General features: G+C 36.0%; 2 protein-coding genes and 1 pseudogene across 8 annotated transcripts; 2 read left to right on the plus strand and 1 right to left on the minus strand.

The window, feature by feature from the left end:
- Positions 1–4,171: 4,171 nt before the first annotated feature.
- HUB1 (histone mono-ubiquitination 1) lies at positions 4,172–16,678 on the minus strand. Of its 3 annotated transcripts, none has more exons than XR_015215118.1 (20): positions 16,417–16,678; positions 15,570–15,731; positions 15,386–15,467; positions 14,648–14,875; positions 14,351–14,512; positions 12,911–12,943; positions 12,634–12,827; positions 11,926–12,009; positions 11,682–11,801; positions 11,397–11,583; positions 11,129–11,289; positions 10,985–11,056; positions 9,684–9,760; positions 9,165–9,359; positions 9,000–9,072; positions 8,819–8,905; positions 6,477–6,630; positions 6,208–6,410; positions 5,962–6,127; positions 4,172–4,936 (listed from the first exon to the last, which is right to left on the minus strand). XR_015215118.1 is itself a non-coding variant. In XM_086595852.1 (20 exons), exons 1-20 carry the CDS (start codon positions 16,531–16,533, stop codon positions 4,805–4,807), a joined length of 2,673 nt encoding a protein of 890 aa, XP_086451978.1. In that variant the 5' UTR covers positions 16,534–16,678; the 3' UTR covers positions 4,172–4,804. The 3 variants fall into 3 exon arrangements, 2 of the variants coding, with proteins under 2 accessions (XP_086451978.1, XP_086451979.1); XM_086595852.1 differs by having other exon boundaries at positions 6,493–6,630; XM_086595853.1 differs by lacking the exon at positions 12,911–12,943 and having other exon boundaries at positions 6,493–6,630.
- Positions 16,679–17,929: 1,251 nt separating this feature from the next.
- LOC147512836 (pleiotropic drug resistance protein TUR2-like) lies at positions 17,930–21,475 on the plus strand. 5 transcript variants are annotated; one of them, XR_015215120.1, is made up of 9 exons: positions 17,930–18,070; positions 18,466–18,609; positions 18,918–19,065; positions 19,154–19,313; positions 19,421–19,771; positions 19,882–19,972; positions 20,067–20,368; positions 20,517–20,798; positions 20,896–21,475. XR_015215120.1 is itself a non-coding variant. In XM_086595860.1 (8 exons), exons 5-8 carry the CDS (start codon positions 19,685–19,687, stop codon positions 20,547–20,549), a joined length of 513 nt encoding a protein of 170 aa, XP_086451986.1. In that variant the 5' UTR covers positions 17,930–18,070; positions 18,466–18,609; positions 18,918–19,065; positions 19,154–19,313; positions 19,421–19,684; the 3' UTR covers positions 20,550–20,916. The 5 variants fall into 5 exon arrangements, 2 of the variants coding, with proteins under 2 accessions (XP_086451986.1, XP_086451984.1); XR_015215119.1 differs by having other exon boundaries at positions 17,964–18,381; XR_015215121.1 differs by having other exon boundaries at positions 18,047–18,381; positions 20,906–21,475.
- LOC147512837 (G2/mitotic-specific cyclin S13-7 pseudogene) lies at positions 21,068–22,630 on the plus strand (annotated as a pseudogene).
- Positions 22,631–23,037: the final 407 nt, after the last annotated feature.

The following is a 23,037-nucleotide window of genomic DNA, read 5'->3' on the forward strand; positions in this document are numbered from 1 at the left end:
AGGAGGGTAGGACTTAATAACATTTTGTACAGGGACACGGTCCTACCCTTATCCAAAAGTGGATATCAGTAAGTTTTAAGTTAGTTACCTAGTTATAATAACGAGTTATGATAATGAGTTAATAGAATGGAAGTCTTGCTTGGGAAGACACTATGCCGGTTGAAATGACGGAACTACCTGTCTTCCAAGCTGAAAAAGATTAAGTTATGGGAAATATAAAGTGATTGTTTGGATAATTAAAGTATGATAATGGTTATATGTGGTTAGTCTACTCATACCAGCAAATTCCATTTTACTGACCCATGTTTGCTTTGTTTTGGCAACGTGGGTGTGTTCTTGGGAACATAGGTGGAAGGCAGTGGAACCGCGGCGTGTGATTTGGATTTTTGCCTGGAGCAGTCCGGGAGGTTATTTTATTAGGTCTGATCTTTTGGAAGTATGTAATAACGTAGTTTTCTTTTCATATGACATGAAAAATACGATGTTGAAGACCTGTTATTCTTAGAGTGGTTTGATGTTTTATTGAGACGGAAGATAGACTTTTTATAAAATAATAAAGAGAATTTTGGAGATTATTTTTGTTGTTAAGATTCTTTATGATGTGGGTTTTAGGTTTTGACATGTGTTGTATCCACTCCGTCATAGCCTGGGTTTTTAGACAATTGAACATAGTGATGTTTGAGATATTTATATTTCAAAATTTTTTTTTATTGTTTAGAAATTCGGGCTGTGACAGGAATCAAGGTCTGGACAGTTGAATAATCATTAATATCCTCCAAGACAACAGTAGGAGTTGGATTCCCGTAGGCATCAGCACCAATCCTCGTGGTTATTTCTCCAACAGTCCCTTTCAGAAGCTCAAGAACTCTAGATGAATTCCCAAGGATCTTCAAAGTGGCAAGTTTATGAACTGGCAACAAATTAAAGGAAAAATTGAATCAGAGGGAGAAACCAATATAACATATCCAAAATAAATTATGGTTACTTAACGAACCTGCAAGTTTGAAAACTTTATGCTTCAAGGGCAACGTAGCATCGGCAGATTCCCATTGCCCAGACACTATGATGGGATAGAGCGGCCAATTTCTATCGCTATCTAAATTTTCTCTTATATATAATGTCTTCCATACCAGTTTTGTTTCGTTTCTTAGGGTAAAAGTAACCAATATATTTTTCGTGACCTGTCGTTCTTTTCAAGCAAGTAATACCCTTGATAAAAGTATAATGGTTATGATCATAGTACAAAATATCAGGATATAAGTATTTATCTATATTCAATTTCTGGATATGTATCGTAGATATATCCCCCTCTTTGGGGATATTTGACATTGTTTCACATACAAATATCGTGGATATATCCAAAATATCGACAAATATCGTGGATATTGTAGATATTTTTTGATATATCATGATACATTATTTATATTTATTTGAAATATAATGGTAAATATTAAATAAAATTGTTATATATACAAAATATCACAAAATATCACAAATATCGCAAATATTATCAAAATATAACTGATATTTACAATCGTATATATCTCTAAACATATCGTGATATTTAAATATCTTTTTCTAAAATATAGATAGATATCCCCAAATATCGCGATATATCGGGATATTTTGTACTATGGTTATGATATCGGCTAACTCAATACTCCTAGCTCATCTATACACATCAGCAAATATGCATTAACCTCCAGAAGTTGCCCATGCCTTGGCCAGGAGAGATATCGAAATGATTTAAGACTTCACGATCAAGGTCAGTCAAGGGAAATCCCAAGTCTGCAGCTATTTGACCAACAGTGGCAATGATGGAACCAATATCGCCACTTTGGCATTTTGTATCTCTCCTCGCTCCAACATAGTGTTGAAGCTTAATGGTATTCGGTATTTAGTAAGCAGCTCGAACCAAGGCTAGATTTGGTCTCCTTGGGAAGCAAGAATTAAGCCCATATTGCTATTTGTTGGTATCTTCAACAATGTCACGCTCGGATTCGGAGCTCAGAGTGGCAAATGGATGACAGGGCAAGCCCTCAACGACATGATTAATCTCCCAGGTTTTTTCATCATGAACGTCTCTTTGAGAGGTTGAGGCCGAGGAGGAAGAATGGGCTCTTACGTCGGACTCGGTATCTTCACTCGACATTTTAGTATCACTAGAAACAATAAATTTATTAGAATTAAAACTATATTTCCTATCGGTATTACTATATCACTATATCCAGCACAATCATATATTACATTATTTATAATACACGTATTGAAGTTTCGAGGTGGTGGTGATGGCATTTTTAGAGGTGGAATCCAAAGCCAAGACCTTGGATTCGACGCCAGAAGTGTATAGAGGTGGTTCGTCTAAAATTACCACAAGTTTTTCTCCTAGCCATACTAAAACAAGTAAAAGCATCAATTTCAAAATCCCTAAAAGCTAAGACAGTATCGGCAAGCAGAATATTTCGAATATAGAACCTTACCCTAAAAACATTAAATTCGTTGAACAAAGAATTTGACAGTAAATTATGCTAGTAGTGTGCATGATAAGACTTGTGGTCTAACCTATTTGTCCTTTGCAGAGGTCGGAGAAGCTTTCGAGTTTTTGTCTTGTCCAAAAAGATAATTCATGCGGAAGCTTTAGAGTTTTTTTAAGGGTTAGTTAGAGTTATCCCCCCATTTGTAAGATCCAACGGTAATGATTCTTCATGTAAAAAAAAAAATCATCTCGTAACCGTTAGATCTTGCAATGGGAGGGAAGGGTATCACTAATATTTTTGAAAATGATGGGGAGTAACACTAATTGCAACTAATAATGGAGGGTATCCCAAGCTAACCCTTTTTTTAATGGCGGTAGAATTTTTAATGACGGTAGGGTTTTGTGTCTTCAAGTATGAATAAGTTAAGAGAGAGAAAGTGACAATGTGTTTTTATACTCGCGATATTGGGTTTGATTTTTCATTTCCAACAATAACCGCTTCATTATTTAAAAATTTTAAATTTTTTGAAATTCAAAACAGTTTTTTGCAGTTAATTCTCGAAATATTCAAATTTTCAAATTTGAAATTTAAAAGTTTCGAAAAGGGCAAAGCGTGGGCAAATATCGTCAAGCCAATATTTCAACCCATGATTTCATGGATAAATCGAGATATCAACATAATAGTCGATATCTCTATTAGGTTTAAGTGTTGCCAGTAAAAGCTGGAAAAGATGAAGAATGTAAAGGAAGATGGACACGCGTCAGGTAGTGATTGGACATCAGTCAAGAAGGAAGACTATAAAAGGACCAAAGAGAGAAAATTATTATATTTTTCTCCACCAAAAACTTGTAAACTAGAGAGAAAGAGAGATTTTGTAATCAATAAAAGTTCGCATTTCATTCATCTCAAATCAAATCCAAATCCAAATCCATCAAAAATGCATCAAGCAAACAACACATATCCTTACAGGAACTATCTTGATAACCAGTGTTCCCATTGTATAAACAGTTGTATAAAAAATATTGTATATTGGCGTTGGCCCCTACGGAAACATCAAAGTTAAAGTTAATTACTTTTTCATATTAAACCAACAAATTAGTCCCAACTGACATGACTATTAGCACGAAACACATATTTTCTGCACAGGATTTGCTCCTTGCTTACGGATGCAATTGGCCTCCACTCCTCTCTCTTTGAGTCACCAAAGAACAACTGATCCTTGTGATGCACCACAAATTTCAGGTTTTCTAGTAACTCACTACTGTCAACATCTCTAGGTGCAATAACGCAGACCTCGGTGGACAGTAAGTTCTCCAAAAAGGTACTAGGTTTTTCCCATAAGAAGTCACCAATAAATACTTCATCAGAACTGTCAACCCACTCATCGGTATTATCTCTGTCCTCTAAATCCAAAATACGCATCATTAGTTGATCATCTGAGAAAATTGTGAGGCACAACGACCCCTTAATAGGTGTCAAGAGATAACAACGCTCTCGAACCATTGGTATTGGATCCGCCCAAAATGGTGGGATTATCGTGCTTCTGAAATTGCCCGTTTCAACATTTAAAGAAACTAAGTAATACATTGGATCATCATCCCGATATCTCCCACTGTGTGAATTAGTGACAAGAATAAAAATATCAGCAACGACTAATAATAACCAAAAAAAATATATCTTATATATAATGGTAATTATAAGAACAGTAACAGCAATATTAATATTGACAACAACAACATTTACATTTCTTGTCATTGATAAATTAATATGAATTGCTGTACCTATTAATGTTAGAATCTGTTAATAGAAACAAATTGGAATGAGTTACATTGAGACTGAAACTTATAGATCCCCTTTGCATAGAGAATGCAAAAGAAAAAGGGAAAAAAAAAGAAAAGTATTCAGACAACTTTTAAGGAATCTGTTCACAGGAAGACTCGCTGTGTGATTTAGCACTCACACGGGGTTCAGAAATACGCCAAGCATTGCAACCGAAGTCATTACTTCATTCAACCATGTACACAACCTCCTTTGGACTTTATAGACACAAGGGTTTTCTGATGCATCTGCAAACAACAGATGTGATTCCAGGAGACGCTGATCAGTTATTGCAAAAACTAGACTTTACAAAATGGGCAGACAGTGCAGGCACCCTCAAATTGGAACATACAAAGGTGAGGCGATGGATGGATGAGGCAAGCCAGACAATCTCATACACAGATCCTCAGATGTACAAATAAAGAGGAAGCAGCAGTCACTAGGTACCATGTTGTCCATTGTGAGACCACAATTAATCACGGCCACAAAGGTAGCACAGAGAAATAACCTCATATGTAAACAGGTTTGACATCATTAGGGCCAAAGCTTGCAGCACAGACTGAGCATTTGCGATGACGAGATCCAAGAATTCTCTGGACGCAAGTATTGCAGAACAGATGGTAGCATTTGGTTATGACAACCTGGAAAAATAAATGTCATACAAGAATTAGTAACACCTTTGAGAAGGACCAAAGTAAATAAAAGACAGATATCCTAACTTGAATGAGCACAACTGCACAAGTGCAGATTCCTCACAAATAGAAATAATTAACCTTAAACCAAATTGGTCTAATAATCCCAAATCATTATTAAAAGATGGCAACTTCTAATTGTATCCACGAATAATCAAAAGAATAGCAAAACACTACGATACAAGAGTCAAGAATCAGAAGACTTGCATGCAAAAATGAACAGTGTCAAAGACAAGATAACAATATGAAACTGCATTGATGGCAGATACATCATAAGACACAGCCATTATCCTATGTCCCAATCAAACCATTTTTTGACAACGTAATGAGAGTTTTTGACAACGTAATGAGAGGCAAAATGTTCAATTTTTGTTAAATGCACCAAGGCAAAAGCGCAACATTGCCAAAGGGTAAGGAACATGTCAGGCTCATGCCACAAATTAAGCATAGGGAATGTGACTATGTCTACCAAGGCATAACTTCTAATTTGCATGCCATGAAACCACAAAATCCATAAGTGGTGGAGGTATAACATGCCATTCTTAGCTGAGGAGAGACTTATGAGTTTTCCCTTAACTAATTATCCCTAACTTTAAACCCCTTAGTCCATTACAAAGAGAAGGCAAAAAAATTCTAAAATTGGAAAAAGTAAAACCTAACTTTCTATTGATAGAATGTGCTCAAACACCACAATTTTAGTAAGTCAAACATCAGTCTACATAATAAGGATGTTTGACTGTCAGACTCCATGTGTCTACAAATGAGGACATGCTCGATATAATTGTATATAATATAAAATTAATAAATTTATTTGCATAATTAATAAATCTTCATTTTTCCTTTTTTTTTTATTGTATTGAATGGCCAAAAACTTAGCAATTCAATAAGGCTTTTGCAGGCGAATATTTGCTCTTTTCGTATTGCACATAGGTGCACAAATGTATTTGGTGTTGGCAATAAACTTCCATCATTACCTCCTTCGGCCTCTCATGGCAGATACTGCACTTAAGTATTTCTCTATATTCTCTGACTTCTTGCTGAAGTTTTTCCAAGGCAGATGATCCTTCAGTGAGTGCCCTTAGACGTCCCATTTTTCTTCTTGCTACTTCCAACTCCTCCTCTATCCTTTTCTTTTTAAATCTACAAATATGGCAAACAGTCCCTAGGAATTAAACATCCAAACAGGTTGTTAACGACAAGATAAGTGCATAATAAATTACCTCTCATTCTCTAATTCTATCTGCCGCTCTGCAATATGCATTCGGCTTCTCTCACACTTTGACTGTGTTTCCTCCAATGACCCCCTTAGCTTCTGAGATTCCTTCCTAACATCCAACAGCCTTTTCTGGCCATTTTCAAAAACTGCTGAACTCCGTCGTCTATCTTCTGCAAGTTTCTCACGCTGCTCTGAGAACATTCTCAACTGCAAAACAGCTATCAATTGCTATGAATTGAACTAATTTTGCAAATCAGTCTAGTTTGGACTTACCAAGGACAAGAAATACCTGCTCTTCGATCCGTGCACCTTTCAAGTGATAAAAATCCATCGATGCGTTTGCTTGCCACAACTCATTTTCCATCGCTTGCTTTTCCATGTGCAACACCACCTGCAGCTGCCTTGCCCTCACACCCTCTTGAACTAACTGTAGAAGCAATTATCATTCATGGTAATGCATTAAAGATGAAAAGGTCAAAATACTGATCATAAATAAGGTAATATTTAAAAATAACTACACAGTTTTCACTTAATCAATCACAGTAAGTCTATAAGCGTTCCAACTTTAGTATCAATATCAAGGCACATCCAATGCCTTAAATAGTTAATTCAACAGCCCTTGACAAGAGCAAAAGCCTGAATGGGCTTATTTTTAAACAGCACCTAGAAAAGTTTTGACTCAAGGCAGAATTACACGAGTTTTGAAACCAAACAACCCAAGCACAAGAATACACACAAGAATACAGCCAAAGATAAGCAAACCAAAAATTGCAATTATTGCCACTTATATTGTGAAATCTCTCCCATCTTGTAAAAAAATATCAATACACAAGTTCTAAATCCAACTAAAAATATTTCGTTGAAAACCAGTAAAATGTAAGTACTTTTAACCAATGGCAACCCGATTTCCTCACCTATATGCATGCCTTTTGGCATGGACCATACATCCAGCACAAATTTCTACCTAAGTTAACATTGACACAGACACGTGTTAGAATCAGAAACGGATACAAAGTGTCTGACACGGTAAAATATAAAAAAATGAGGTATATCACATACAATATGTGTGTGTGTCCGATACGGACACGTGGATACATCTCCGACACGAATTATTTTTGAAATATTGTGCCCATGTAACATTGATTTCTACACATTCAGCGGAAGCTACTCGTTCTTCCAAAATTAGTATGACTTCTAAGCATTAGAATTTGGAACCAATCATTAATGGCCTTCAAATCAATTGGCGAGCGCTTTCCACAAACACCAACCTTATCATGATCCAAGTTGTTTAATAAAAAAATAAGCTATATTGAAATCTATCCCATTTTCTTTCAAATCAATTCTTTAAGAAATGTCCAATACGGGCGCGCTTACAAATTTCTTATTTTATCTATAAAATACACCAACTGAAAGGGGGAATAATAGGCCTTCCTTGTCCAAAGCAATACAGAGTAAGTTGCTATATCCATATCCATGCAATATTGATACAAGCCTATGATGCATGGATACGACACTTTTCCCATTGCACACGTATCCACCAGGTATAATATGGATTCGGGTACAGGATACGAACGGATATGTTAGATACTTATCCCCTCATTGATACCGACTTTCAGGCCCATTCCAAATATCTGATCTCTGTATTTTTATAACTGATAGCCCAATATGAAAAATGAACATATAGTTGTTTTTTTACTGTAACAAAATAATATTAACAAACATAAAATAGTTGGACCCGTATCCTGAATTTATGAAAATCCTGCGTCATAGCCCGTACATGTGTCCCCGTATTGCTAACTGTATCTGTGCATCATAGATACAAGCTGACCAATTAAACAAAGGGGATTTTGTGACCTATTCTATCAATATAATATGATTCATTATTTAATTGTACTTTTCTGTGTGAAATATTATACATGTGTGCCAGGTAGGAGAGAGAAAGTAGATGCTTTTAATCCCATGTGAACTCTGCTGATTTTCTGATGATTGTCATCATGCCTTCTACTTTTTACTTTTTTAGGCAATTACACATCAAGATGCTTAAAAATACAACTTACACAAACACTAGTAAGAAAAACAGATATCATTCCGCATTTCAAAAATCTTACAAAGATAGAGATAAAGGTATGACATCTATGTATCATGCTCCTATTTAACTTTCTTGCATCAAATTATATGTGAGGGGGCATTGTTCTTGTTTGATGAGTAAAGATGAAGATATCGTAACACAATCAAAATGGCATAGGCGAGGTGACATTACAAAAAGACATACAACGAAATATAATAATATTAGGAGGATTACAAAAAGTATAAAAGTGATTTTATTGTAATGCAACAGGAGAAATAAGGCTACAGGTGAATACGTCAGCTATCCAGTATCAGTGTTTTTGTATTGCTATGTGGCCATATGCATCAAGGTATCCACATGTGTAGACACAATAAAGTCTTAATGCAATTTAAACTTAAGTAACTAGTTACAATAATAAAATTAATAAGAAATAATCATAGGAAAGAACTACCAAAACGATACTGCCATAACCAAAATCAAAGAAACATTACAAGCAAAAGAAAAGAAAGTAACAGTCAAGATAACTTGGTTTAAACAAGTTAACCACCTTAATGTTGTAGTCATCTCTCTCTGTGATCTGTTGCAGAAGGTGTTGGTTTTGAGTCTGCATATCTTCGTATGCCTGTCCAATTGTCTGCAGGAGATGTGAAGCAGAGAAACCATGTTTACTATTTTCCCTCTTAAGCTAATAGGTAACTATATCAAACGACAAGGAACGAAGAACCAACCTCAATCTCAGACAAGTAAGCTTCACCTTCCTCATGCTTAGACTTGAGTACTTCGGAAAGTTCAGATACATCACTGTAAGTGTAAAGATAGGGCACTGGCGATTAGTGTTCTCTCAGTCAAGTAATCCAAACAACAATGTCCAAGAAAACTAATTGAAAACTAACCTCCGAGAGCCATCCAACCTTTGCCGCAAATCAGCAATTTCAGCTTCTGCTGTGGCCAGCTTCTGTTGGGATATCGCTTCAGCTTCATTTGCAGCTTTAACTCGTGACTCTAAGCTGTGCTCATCAAGAGATGATTTAAGGCTTTGAACATGTGCCCATGCTTGATATTCCAAATCTCTAGCTTCTAGTGCCTCACTGCAGAACCAGCAAAGAAACTTCTCAGGAGGGAAAAACATATAAACTAATCACATTCTATATACAGCTAGTGTCAATTGCAAACACTAAAGTCAGCAGAAAGAAAACCGATGGGTGTGATGTTCTGTTGGGACTAACTTTACTGGGTTGGTGTCATTAACTTGTGAACTTTGTCAGAAAACATGAACAGTAAAATGCACTATTGTAAAAGTGCAGTGATTAAAAGATGGTTGAACGTATCACCAAGACTAAACAAAATGGGAGTCAGGAAAATAAAGTGGGGTAACACGAAAGTAGTAGACTACTAAAATAAGCTGTGCTAACCTGGACTCGGTAGATTCACGCCGATACATTTCAAGAAACAATTTTAACTCTTTATCACTCTCCCGCAGGTTATTGGCCTGCATCAAATACAAAAAAAGGAATAACATTATTGGAAGAAAGTAGGCCAAAATGACGAAACATAAAAGAAGACAATGGAATATCAGATAAAACCTTCTACGAAACAACTAAAATTTTATTAAAAACTTCAAATGACATGCAACGAAGAAGAGATTTATGATGGGAAGTGATATATTGAAATGTAGGACATGAGAAAAACATATAAAGAGGCAAAGAGCTAATCCTATCAAACACTAATTGTTATATAACGGGTAGCAGATTTTACAGATGCCGATATACTTCCTCTCATAATTGCTATACTCTTACAATTTATTTGCACCCTCGGAAAAGCAAAAAATTATAGAGCCAAATTGCTCAAAATATCTAATAAAATATTATCAAGCGCTATTCATAAAGAGCAAATAAGTAAAACGTAAAATGGCCTAAACTTTTGCATCTGTTCACTGCATATGGAATATAATTTGATCTAGGATATTGCACCTATGATAAGCTTGAGTAAGAAGGAGATGAGAAGATTGATGAATACTAGAATATTAGGTTGAAGAGAAAATGAAAGTTATGAAGAAGATGAGACAGAGATCATCAGTCATATAAACTTGAAACAGAATTGGGTATATTCAACACAATACAAATAGATATTATTCCTTCGACACCTTTTTTATTGATAAAAGGATAGTATAATTATATAATGGACTTTACATCAACACATACAGAATTAGCCAGGAAGTTTGTGATTTCTAATAGAATAAGGTGTTTTGATGCTCAAAACATAACCTAATAAGGATTTTTTTTTTTAATCTTTAAAGAAGTTATTTGGGGTAAGATGACATAAAACATGTAAAGGTTAAGCCTTAAGACGCTAAACCCATAACCACCATATCAGTGCACCTTGAGGCTTAAACTTTAGCGCGTTTTTTTTTAAACTTGACCATGATCACAATGATATGGTCTCTTGGACTCTAAGCAATACCAAAATAGAAACTACCATCTTTTTGAAATAATTCCTATCCTCTGGCTCAAGATTAGCATAGGTATGACGTCCATGTCCTATATCATAAATACACACATGCATATTAAATTGGGCTATATATTTCAATAGGAACCACATTTCCATGTTCTATGTCAAAGCTAGTACATCTAAATCCGATATTTCCTGTTCTTGAGCTACAATGTAAAGATGGTTAGACAGTGGTAAGATAAAATTAGACGATAGAGAAATGTACCATGGCTTTCAATCTCTGTAGTTCAGCATTCTGGTTAGCGCATCTACCGGAAAGATTTTCTAGCTCTTTTACCTGTCCAAAAGCACACATTTTCAGGCCTCCTCCCTAACACAAAAAATTTCAACAAAAGTTGAGATTACCAACCTTCCTTCCGAGTATAATGGAGAGAGATTGCACTTCAGCTCTCAATGAATGCACCCCTGAAGCAGCCGCTTTATATTTACTCAACTGACTTTGCATAAAACTCATCTTTTTGGGAAATGAAGAAACCAAAGCCTTGAATTCAGCAATAACTTCTTTCCTTCCTGATATAGAAAAGATGTGCACAAGGTTTTACGAAGAAGAAGAGAAATAAGTGCAGGGAATACTTTTCAAGAATTTACATATATTGACAACACCATGGGGGTCCCACCTGGTTCCTTTGAAGCCTCATCAAGCTTAATCTCAAGAAGATTCCTTTCATCAACTTGTTTTTGTATCATTTTCTGAAGATCGACTATTCGAGACTCGGCAACTGCAGAAGTTCGTTGGAAGATGTCAGCCATATCCATTTTCACATTTACTTCTGCTTCCCGCCAGAGAAGAATATCTTTCTCAACCTACAATTTAGATTTGAAGAAACCAGTCAGAAAGATCATAACACCTTAAAGGAAACAGTTGATACAGGCAAAAATTAGAACCACGAACCATTTACCACCTGTAGTTTCTCAAATAAAGCCTGATATCGAGCCACTTCTGCTTTTGATTTTTCAAGCTGATCACTAACTAAGTGGTAAGCGTTAGTTGATGATAGATGCTTGACATTCTTCATAGAGGTCTGCCAAAAATATTGTAATTTAAAATTCATAAGGGAAAAAAAAAACAGAAACTTTAATTCACCAAAAGAGTCAGTTTCCTAATTCATTAACACAGATTAAAGATAAATATATTAAAGGCCAGACCTGCATATCAGATAGCTTCTTCAAAATTTCAATCCTTTCCTCATGGAGAGTCTTGATTTCCAGCAGTCGGCTTGAAGCCTTCTCCTGCACAGAGCTCAAATGAACACATACTTATTAGCTCCATTTTGGACTAAAGCAATCTGCATCTTTCTGTTCATAAAGTAAGTGAGCATGCTTTGGCATCCAAAAGTGATGGTTTGTTTGTTATACTGATCACCACTATATACCCAACACATCCTTACATTTTATTTTATTTTTGAAGCACTATTTGAGTGACGATTCAGTTTATGCCAGTTACTCAACTGCTTACCAAGCAAAGCAGATAAACAGAAACCACAAAAAGATTAAAGATAAAATCATCTTCTTTTTCTTCTTTTTTTGATTGGTTGAAGATAACCTTGTCTAATAACATGATACAAGATCTCACGAGTGATCTATCCAATGTGTCACATTAGTATGGAACGGGGGGGTCTTTGTCACAGTTATCTATTGCTTACAATGCAGGAGCAAGGAACTTCTTAAATGCCAAACTTTCTTCCATAAATACCCTCTAATACAAAATATTACGACTCAATGCGCTGTATAAGCAAAGCGGAAAAATGTGAGCTGACATACTGTTTAGAAAAAATTATGATTTGATACTTCATATACATGTGCAATGCACGTGCTGTCCACTAAACAGGAAAAAAAAATGACATTGACATTTACCATCAAATCTTTAAGTTCAGACTCCAACTCTTGCAGGTCTTTTTGCCTATCTCGGCCCTTATCAGCAGAAACACGATTACTCCCCACACTAAAGACAGAGAAGGATGCACCTTTGGCTGCATCTCTTTGTGCTTTCAAAGCTGCCAGGTTATGATTGTTCTCTGCCAACTCCAAGATTGTACTTTCCAATTCACCTTCAAAATACGTGAAAAGGTAAAGTAACCATCAGAACTTTAACCAATTGATGCCTGATTGACTGCTCAAGTCGAATACTTACTACAACACAAAGAACAGCATAATGTGTTGAAAACTGGGGAGAGAGAGAGAGAGGAGTTAAAAATAAGCTTGCAGAGGAATAATGGCAAATAACTTAATACTAGACAATGCCACAAGATGAAAACATCTTCCAGAAAGGAGCAGACATTTCATTCTTGTCATTAAGCTGGCTCGACCAAACTTTGAATTCCTTAGTGTAGTGAACAATGAACATACACTTTTGCTTAATTATTAATAATAAAAAATATGATAAAATGAGTTGCCACTTTGAAAAACTTAACATTGTTCAAATTATATTTGCAACAAACCTTTCAAAATGCATATATCCTGAAAAAGTCAACACAACTCCTAGTTTAGTAGGGTCACAATCTGTCTGAGATAGGAAGAAAAATTTTCACGCCTCTTGATATGAAATAATGAATACAGTATCTTTTTTTTGAGCCTCGCCGCTACAGGCAATTCTCTTGGGCAGGATCCCAATGTTGTTTCCAGAGAAGTCAAACCTCACGGCTTGCAGACAAAAGGAACTAATGTTTAAGCATGCATTGGGTGTACTACAGCTATGGTTGCTGTTAGAAGTTGATCTTTGTTCTGTGTATATGTTGTTTTTCTTCCTGAATACTATGCTATGTAATAAACAGTGGATTCACGGAAAATAACGTAGCAAGTCTGAGCACACGAATTTTGGAAGACTAATTTTTTGAAAAGTGTGTGGGGAAACAGTTTTCTGTGAATATAAGTTGACATGAGGTAATTTTCAGTAACAGACATAATACAGCACATGATGTCGGAGCACACTTATTTTGGAAGACTGTATTTTGACTACTTTCATAAAAAGAATGCTGGAAAATATTTTCCAATGAAACTATGAAAGTATTGACAAACTTTCACGTTTCAAAAACGATAAAATTATAAATGAACAAATATGCTCTGTTAATTTTTTATACCACCAAAACGGCCATCACATCAAACAACACAATCATTGCAATTATATAAGTATTCATCGATAATAGTAGAACAATATTCGATTCCCCTAAATACCCAATCACACTTCTCTGTAAATTAGATACAGTCGATCCTATTTATAAGCATAATTAACCTAGACGTTAGAAACTTACTTGAGAGGCAACCATACCGTAATCTAGCTTATATAAACCATACCCTAAACTTACTTGACGTCATAATTACATAAAAACACTACATCGCCGGTTCCTACTAAATAGAAACCCCAGTAAACCACATCATCCATTTTTAACAAATACCTAATTCAAGATAAACCAAACCATCAGAGATCAACATGTAACACCAAGGAATCTTTTCCCTAAGCTTATATAAACCCTTCTGTTAGACGCAGAGTACAGCCAAGAGTTTGTAAGACCTAAGTACTTTAAAAATTCTTCAGATGATCAAATGGAACTCTTGTTGATGAAAAGGTGTTTACCTGACAAGTGCTTCAGTTCAGCTTTATTCTTCGCATTAATGTCTCGACGGCTCTGCAATTTCCCGGCCACCTGCTTATGCCTTATATGAAGATCACCAAGTTCCACTCTTAAGTTTTTAACCTCCATTACTAGATCATTTGATGTCTTTTGTCGGCTGGTATCTAATTAAAGGAGATACAAAACAGATACAGGTTGAACACCTGAGCACATAATGATAAACACAGAAGATCTCTCTCTAATTTGATAAACATAAGCACAAATGCACAATATATATCTCACTTTGTGTGATGTCTTACCAATGCCTGGAAGAGTCTCCAACACTGCAGCAGACAAACCACCCTCTAAATTCCAAATGTCATTGATGGAAGTTAATATATTTCGCAATATGTTTGTACTTTTTGCACTGCATGCTTCATGATCAACTTCTTCCTGATTACAGGAATTATCCGCTGAGCAGCTTTCAGTTGCACCAGTCTCCAGAAGCCTGCTAAAAAAGGTATCCTCGGGAGATGACAATTCCTTATCTACCAAAAAGAAGAAATTATCATAAACACCAATTCCGACCTAAAACAGATATGTGAGCGTTCATAATGAAGATCTTGAAGTGCTGAAATAACGAAGAGCTGTCTAAGAAGTTGCACCGATTTTCTTACACAGTTCCCATCTAAAAGTATTCCAAAAAGGATAGGAAAAAAAATGTTGCATTAACTTTGTTATGTTGTTGGCAACTAAGAAAGCAAAAAATTGCAGACAGCTTACAATGTGAGACAAGAAAAAACACACCAATATTGTAACAAGACTTTATTTTCCTCTTTTTTGGATAGGTGGGACATAATATGGTGCTGGCAGGTTTAGAACCGCAGAATGCGGTAACCACTCCCACAAAATTTACCACTAAGCTAGCTTACACACATACTGGTACAACCTAACATCTGGCCTCTTTATTGGCTAAGCAAACTTTCATAAACACTAAATTGTGCATGTGTGCAGACATATAAACAGAACAATTTAGAAAATAGAGGGGATTTTCTCACCAACAAAGACAGGGAATTCTTCGTGCCCATTTGCAGTGGCACCTTTTGTGCATATAGAGTGAGATTCCAAATTGTCTATCAACTGTCAAAACAATGCCACAATTTACCAAATAACATCATATAAATAATTGAAAGATAAAAAGAGATAAAGAAAGAGAACGGGTATTCAAACAATGAGAAGTACCTTATTCCAAGACTTCTTGACGACAATTAGTGTGTCGTCCGAAGCCTGCTGCGTATCTTTCAACTCACACAATTTACTCTCACAGGCAATACACTCTGCCTTCTGAACTTCCAACTGTTGAACAAGCTTTTGATTCTGATATTTCAGTACAGCAGTGTCGAGCTACAAGACAGGTGGGAAAAAAATAAACTAGATCACTTGAAAGAATTTGAAACAAACGGAAGACTTTGAGATCATTGCATACTAAAAGCTTTGCTTTGTAGGAAGTAACATGCACCAAAATTTTATTTTATTATCCATAATATGTATTATGCTTTATACAAACCCCAGAGTCGCTGTCTGTTAATTATGTTACTATATGTGTATTATATTCTACATGCCTTGCAACATTGTGGCATTGTAAGGGCAAAAGTTCAGCATCTCTCACTTGCAATTTATTACAGAAACTTACAATCATTTCAGTAAATTTTAACGAAAACTTTACAGTTTGGCAATTACTTAACTTAAAACCATTAGTCAAAACATTCAAAATATCCTCCATTCCTTTTAAAAGACAATCAGCTAGATTTCCATCATTATCTTCCGCCAATAAATAATTTAGCTACATTAACGGATATAACAAAGGTCATAATAACTATACTCCCAACAAGGCAATACACTCGTAAGACATGAATGTAATGCATTTCATTCCCATCACTCGAATTCATTAAAACATTTTCTTCTTTAATTCCCCAGTAACTAAACATGCTTTCGTTGTTTTAACAGCTAATATTGAGGTTGCAGGTATGATAAACTAACACACAGTAAAAGTAAAGCATTGATGTGAAATTAGATTAATGGAAATTACCTTCTTCTCCTCGGAAGTAGGTAAAAGAGGGTGTTTCTTAGCAGCAGCAGTAGCAGCAGTTGGGGAAATTGAACTGAAGTGACGCCGCTTTCTGTCTGTGGGTTCTGTACTTCCCATTGAAACCCTAACACCCAGACCCAAGCCCAAACCCGACTCAATTGTTTCAACTCACATTAATAATGAATCGTAGACTGACGAATTAGAGCAACGGAATTTGGAAAAGGAAAACAAAAAAGGGTAATTTGATTCTCCTTGCAAAACCCTAGAGTTCGGAAACAACTTTTTTGGTTTTTTTAATGTTTTTTTGGAGAAATTAAGGAGAGAGAAAGAAAGAGTTTGGTACTTTGGTTTTAACTTTTAAGGAGAGAGTCAGAGAGAGAAGTGCTGGTTTAAGGAAGAGGGAGAGCTAGTTGAGCAGTTTGAGGTCACGGAGGCACAAGTTAATTTTTTTTCATGTGGGGTGGGGTGTTTTCAAACATGTGCAGTCTTTTTTTTTTCTGAAAAACATTTTTAACAGTGGGATATATAATGAGTCGTATTTGTGGAAAGTTACCGAATCTGGCCTATTCCCTTTTTTCTTGGATGAGCTATAATAATCCTTTGATTTGACTCGGTTTAGAACGGTAGTGAGTCATTTGATTCAACTCATTTGCACCTCGAAAAATAGTACACGTCCAAGTTGAATATCCGCGTACAAAGAAACCCACCCTGCCCCTCGCATTTGCAAAACGTTGCATGACTGACATTTTATACAATTATCTCTACTACTAGTATATTTATAATGATCGTGGCCTCTTAAATTCATCCTAGACTTTTTCTGATGCATAATACCCTTGATGAATAATAAAATCAAATGACTAGCTATTTATTAATGAGGACTACTTACTCTTTTTATGTGTTTATAAATTTTCAGTACCGATATTGTCCTTAAATAAACCAATTGATTAACACCTTTAAATAAAGATAATCAGTTTTTTCATGTGGGAATATATTAAAAAACTAAATTCACGCCATTCTCATTTGTACGCATTACTATTAATGCTATTTAATTAGTAATAATTGCGTTATTTAATAAACTAAGACTTTAATTACCACAAATAAATTCACGAAAACCTTTCTGTTTCAATCTTGACTCTACGTCTCCCATGGACCAAAATATCACCGATATATCACCAATATATATCGGTATTTTGATACACCGATATCGATATTTCCGACATATATCCACTGAATATAGAACTTTTTTTCCCGATATATATCGGAATTTCTGATATAAAACATTATATCACCGATATAATCAATATATCCGATATTTATGATATATATCGGTTGATTTTTTTACTATTTTTTAATATAAATCCAATATTTTCAATATATTTCTGATATTATATTTTCGATATTTTAAATAATTTTGACTTATCACAAAAAAAAATATATATATCCGATATATATCGGTTTTTGGGTACACTGATATATTCATCGATATCGATATTTTGGGCCTTGACGTCTCCACCTCATTTGCAAACAGTAAAAGAGAGCTCGCTCTTAGATTTAAAACTTTTTCCCAATTCTTTGCTTGCAAATCCCCTGAAAAAGCCACTCTCCTTGAAATCGATAAAATCAGTTTTTTCTTTAACAGATGGATGCGAATTGGGTGAGTGAATTCTGACCATCACTTTTATAGTCTACCATGAAGATTGTCTACTGAGAATTTTAATCTTATTGCCCACAGTTCATGTAAATTCATCTCTTAACATACCTTTGTTTTTTCTCATATATCATTCCAATGTTTTTGAGTGTTGCTGTTTTAAAGGTTTGGTCCTAATTTTCAATGAACTGCTTCTCTTTTCTTAATGGTGATAATGGTGTCGATTTTTTGTATTTGCAAATAATTTCCAAAATACCCCGATGACTTCAAAATAAAATGATTACAAAGAGAAAGAAGGGATTCATATAAATCTGAAGGTACTTCTCTTATTGATTAATTATGAATTTGTTGTTGTCACTCCCAATCGTGGACCTACATAACCAAATTATGTGGCCAAACAGGGATTCGCCATTGGCAATGGACTTATTGATTCAGTAGTTCAGTACAAGGCTTCCATGGACTATGCCTTACAAATGAAAATTATCCAAGAGTCCGAAGTATTAATGGAATGGTTCCATAATGCGAGCGAACAGTAGAACTATGTGGTAAGTCTTCCCCACTTTCTTAATACTACTCCCAGTAATAACAATTCTCAGACTACATAGACATCATTGTAGTTTTAGTGTTTTGAAGTCCTAGATGTTTGTCCATTTCAAGATACATCATTTATGACAACGGGATTTGGTCGTTGACACCACTTCATTATTATTTTTTTGAGTTCATCCGAGATGAAAAGATTTTAGAAGGGAGCATCCAAACTGATCTCTCTGCGAATGAATATAGAAAGCTTTCTTCTATACTTTTCACTATGATTATGTTAGACTTGTAGATTAATCTTGAAGTGTTGTTGCAGCGAAAAATGGTGGAGATGATTGCATCAAATCATATGATGCTTGCACTTCAATCTTTAATAAGATTTTGGACATAGCTGGGAATGTCAATGCAGATTCACATGTAGTCAGGTTCACATGTAGAGTGGTTGCACGTAGTCAGGTTCACATGTAAGCAGATTTCTGAAAGGTTTTGTGAGCAGCTAATTCACGATACATTAAATGAATCAAAGTTTGGTTTCCATTCTCGTGGTTGCAGGTTTCAGGAAGAATAACCTACAATGGACATGGAATGGATGAATTTGTTCCGCGGAGGAATTCTGCTTATGTAAGCCAGGATGATCTCCACATTGGAGAAATGACAGTGAGAGAAACCTTAGCATTTTCCGCAAGATGCCAAGGGGTTGGAGCACGATATGGTAACTTCAACTTCTAAATAATTGTGTCAAGTGATGCAACAGAGTAACAGAAAAATATTTTCTCTATATGAAAAGAGTTCTCTGTTTCTAATTGGAATTGTTTACAGATATGCTGTCAGAGTTATCCCGAAGAGAGAAAGTGGCAAATATTAAGCCAGACCCAGATATTGATGTGTTTATGAAGGAGAAATCAGGATTCTTCTTTTTGTTTGTTCAAAGGCTCGTTTGATTGTTTCTTAAATTTTGCTGGGGGGAGAGACGTTTTATATTTAAGCTCTTTCTTATGGTGTCTTCAAGAAGAACTTTTCTGTTTGTTTGTTGTGCTGCGTCTTTTTTCTTAAGAATCCAATGGTTCTGAATCATTTTTCATTATGCTTGTTTCCATCCTCACCCCACTTGAGCAGGCAGCATCACTGGAAGGTCAGAAAGAAAATGTTATAACTGAATACTTTCTCAAGGTAAGTGAGGGGACAGGTTCTATATGCATTTCTCTGTTCTGATAAATGGTTGTTTTGGAAGCACCAAGTGTTATGAGTTTTTCCTCATTAATTTCGTCTTAAATCTTCAGATTTTGGGACTAGATATATGTGCCGATACCATGGTGGGAAATGTAATGATAAGGGGTATCTCTGGTGGCCAGAAGAAACGTGTTACCACAGGTAGAACAAATCAATCTGCTCAGATTCTTTCACTATTAAGCATGAGCTACTCCTTATTTGGGTCAATAATCTACACTATGATTGTTATATGTAGGAGAGATGCTTGTGGGACCAGCAAAAGCATTTTTCATGGATGAGATATCCACTGGCCTGGACAGCTCAACGACTTTCCAAATTGTGAACGCACTCAGGCAGTCCGTCCACATTCTTGGTGGAACTGCTATGATTGCTCTTCTTCAGCCGGCACCTGAAACTTATGACCTCTTTGATGACATTGTTCTACTCTCTGATGGACATATTGTGTACCAGGGTCCTCGTGAGAATGTTCTTGAGTTCTTTGAATCACTGGGATTCAAATGTCCTGAGCGGAAGGGAGTTGCAGACTTCTTGCAGGAAGTATGCTTCTGAAACTCAATCAATTATCTTCAACTTATTTTAATTGTCTAGAACAACATGGTACCTTATTTTGCAGTAGCCTTAGAGGAATTATATGTAAAAACCAAAAGTTTCAGTATGTGACAGCACTCAATTATTTTTATATCAGGTAACATCAAGAAAGGACCAGCAGCAGTACTAGGCCTGTAAAGATGAACCATATCACTATGTTTCTGTCAAGGAGTTTGCAGAAGCATTCCAGTCATTCCATGTTGGCCACAAGCTAGGAGACGAACTCAGCACCCCATTTGATAAGAGAAAGAGCCACCCCGCAGCTTTAACAACTTCTAAGTTCGGAATTAGCAAAAAGGAGATGTTCAAAGCTTGCTTGGAAAGGGAATGGTTACTAATGAAGAGGAATTCAATTGTATACATCTCCCAAATGGTGCAAGTGAGTAGTACTAAAAACACATCTACCATTATTAGTTTATAGTGCATCTGTTTGAATTACTTTCATTCAATTTAACAACTGCAAAGAACAAGAACAGTTATTTGCAGAGAGAAAGAAAGAGAGAAGTGGAGAAGAGAAAAGAAGGTGGCGAATTCAAGTTCTGAAGAAGGCAGTGGTTCCCGTCCACAGATTCTAATATCATCATTGATTTAAACTTTTGGAGGTGTATTTTTGGTGCGAAGCAATTTCAAGAACAAGAAAACGAAGAAATGGGTTCAAGACCTGTTGTTCCGAACCAACCCAGAGGAGGGGCAGTAATTGTAGGTGGAGGAACGCACAAGGCTGGTGCAGCTGAAGGAAATAATCGACGAGCACTCATAAATGTAACAAATAGAGGTGTTGATGGAAGAGGCATTGATGTGAACCCAATTACTCGCCCAGTAACAAGGAATTTCTGTGCACAGATAATTTCCAAACCACAAGAGACAGTCACTGAGAATAACAATAAGAAACAAATTGTTGTAGTTGTTGATGGTCATATTGTTGGAAAAGAAGTTGCTGCAATACGGAACTGCAATACGGAAGGTTGCTCTGAAGAATGTTACTGTGAGGCCAAAGCCTGAGAAGGTTATTGAGATTAGTCCTGATACTGATACTGATACTGATACTGATACTGATACTGAAGAAGAAAAATCAGAAATTCGTAGACAGTCTAGAGAAGCTTCGCCGAAGAAGAAGAAGGTTCATACCCTTACATCAGTTCTAACTGCTCGAAGCAAGGCTGCTTGTGGTATAACCAATAAGCCAAAGGATGCCATTATCGATATTGATGCAGCAGATGTTAATAATCACTTGGCAGCTGTGGACTATGTAGAGGATATATACAAATATTACAAGCTTGCTGAGAATTCGAGCTGAGTTCACGCTTACATGTATACTCAGCATGAAATTAATGAGAAGATGAGGGATATTCTTGTGGAATGGTTAATTGAAGTTCACAACAAGTTTGAGCTCATGCCTGAAACTCTATATCTTACAGTTCATATAGTTGATCGGTACCTTTCCATGAGATCAGTTTCAAGGAAGATTTTGCAGTTAATAGGCATGAGTGCCATGCTCATAGCAAGCAAATATGAGGAGATTTGGGCACCTGAGGTTAATGACTTTGTTTGCATTGCGGCAAAGCACAGATACTTGTAATGGAGAAGCTGATTCTGGGAAAGCTTGAATGGAGCTTAACAGTCCCAACACCATATGTCTAGCTTCCTTGTGTGATATATATAAAGGCTGTTGTGTCTGATTAGGAGCTGGAGAACATGATATTCTTCTTGGCATAGCTGGCCTTGACGCAGTATGAGTTGATACGGTACTATTCATCACTGGTAGATGCTTCTGCAGTCTATGTTGCACGTTGTACCTTGAACAAAACCCCTTTTTGAATTGGGATGAAACTCTGAAGCATCACACTGGTTTCTCTTAATCACAGCTTCTGGACTGTGCCAAGATGTTGGCTCACTTCCACTCAGTGACCAGCAAGGACAGGCTCCAAGCCATTCGCAAGAAGTATACACATCCTCTTCGGGGCGCAGTTGCTCTACTGCCACCAGCTAAATACCTTTTGAATTGATCCAGTTTACCAATAAATGGCGTTCGTAGTCGATGACAGGTCATTGTTTCTGTAATGACCAGAGTTAAGCTTGTGTCCTTGTGCAAGCAGTGACACTTTCTTTTTAGTATGATAGGCGCAACACCAGCGCTCTAGATAACTATAAGGAAGTAGTAGGTATTGAAGTGGATCATGGGTATTGTAATGACCAGAGTTTTCTTTCCCAGTGTGTGTCCTTTTGTGTAAACACTTCTTTGTGTATGTTTGATATCCAACTTCAAGATATAAAGGAAGTAGTTATTTGTTGGCTGTTCAAAAAAAATATTTGTGGGTGTTTCTTTACTTCATACCGGTTAATGGGTATGTTTTGGTTTTAATTTCAAAGTGCATTGCAGTTAACGCATTGTACTCTGTGTGCCAAGTACAATGGATTTCCCCTTTAGTTTTGCTTATTTGTCTAACCTTTGTAATAAACCTTTCCAAGGTAAAGACAGTCGTCACATAAGCTTCCATAAGATTTTTTTTTCACCACGTGCAGAGCATGTGCATGATTGCTAGTATAGTTAATGGTTACCGATCGAACCAATCTGTAGTATAATTTGAAACATATATTTTGATCGATCAATGTTGTGT

This window comes from Coptis chinensis, chromosome 3 (genome assembly GCF_015680905.1).
Source record: "Coptis chinensis isolate HL-2020 chromosome 3, ASM1568090v1, whole genome shotgun sequence".
In the NCBI taxonomy this organism is placed as follows: domain Eukaryota; kingdom Viridiplantae; phylum Streptophyta; class Magnoliopsida; order Ranunculales; family Ranunculaceae; genus Coptis; species Coptis chinensis.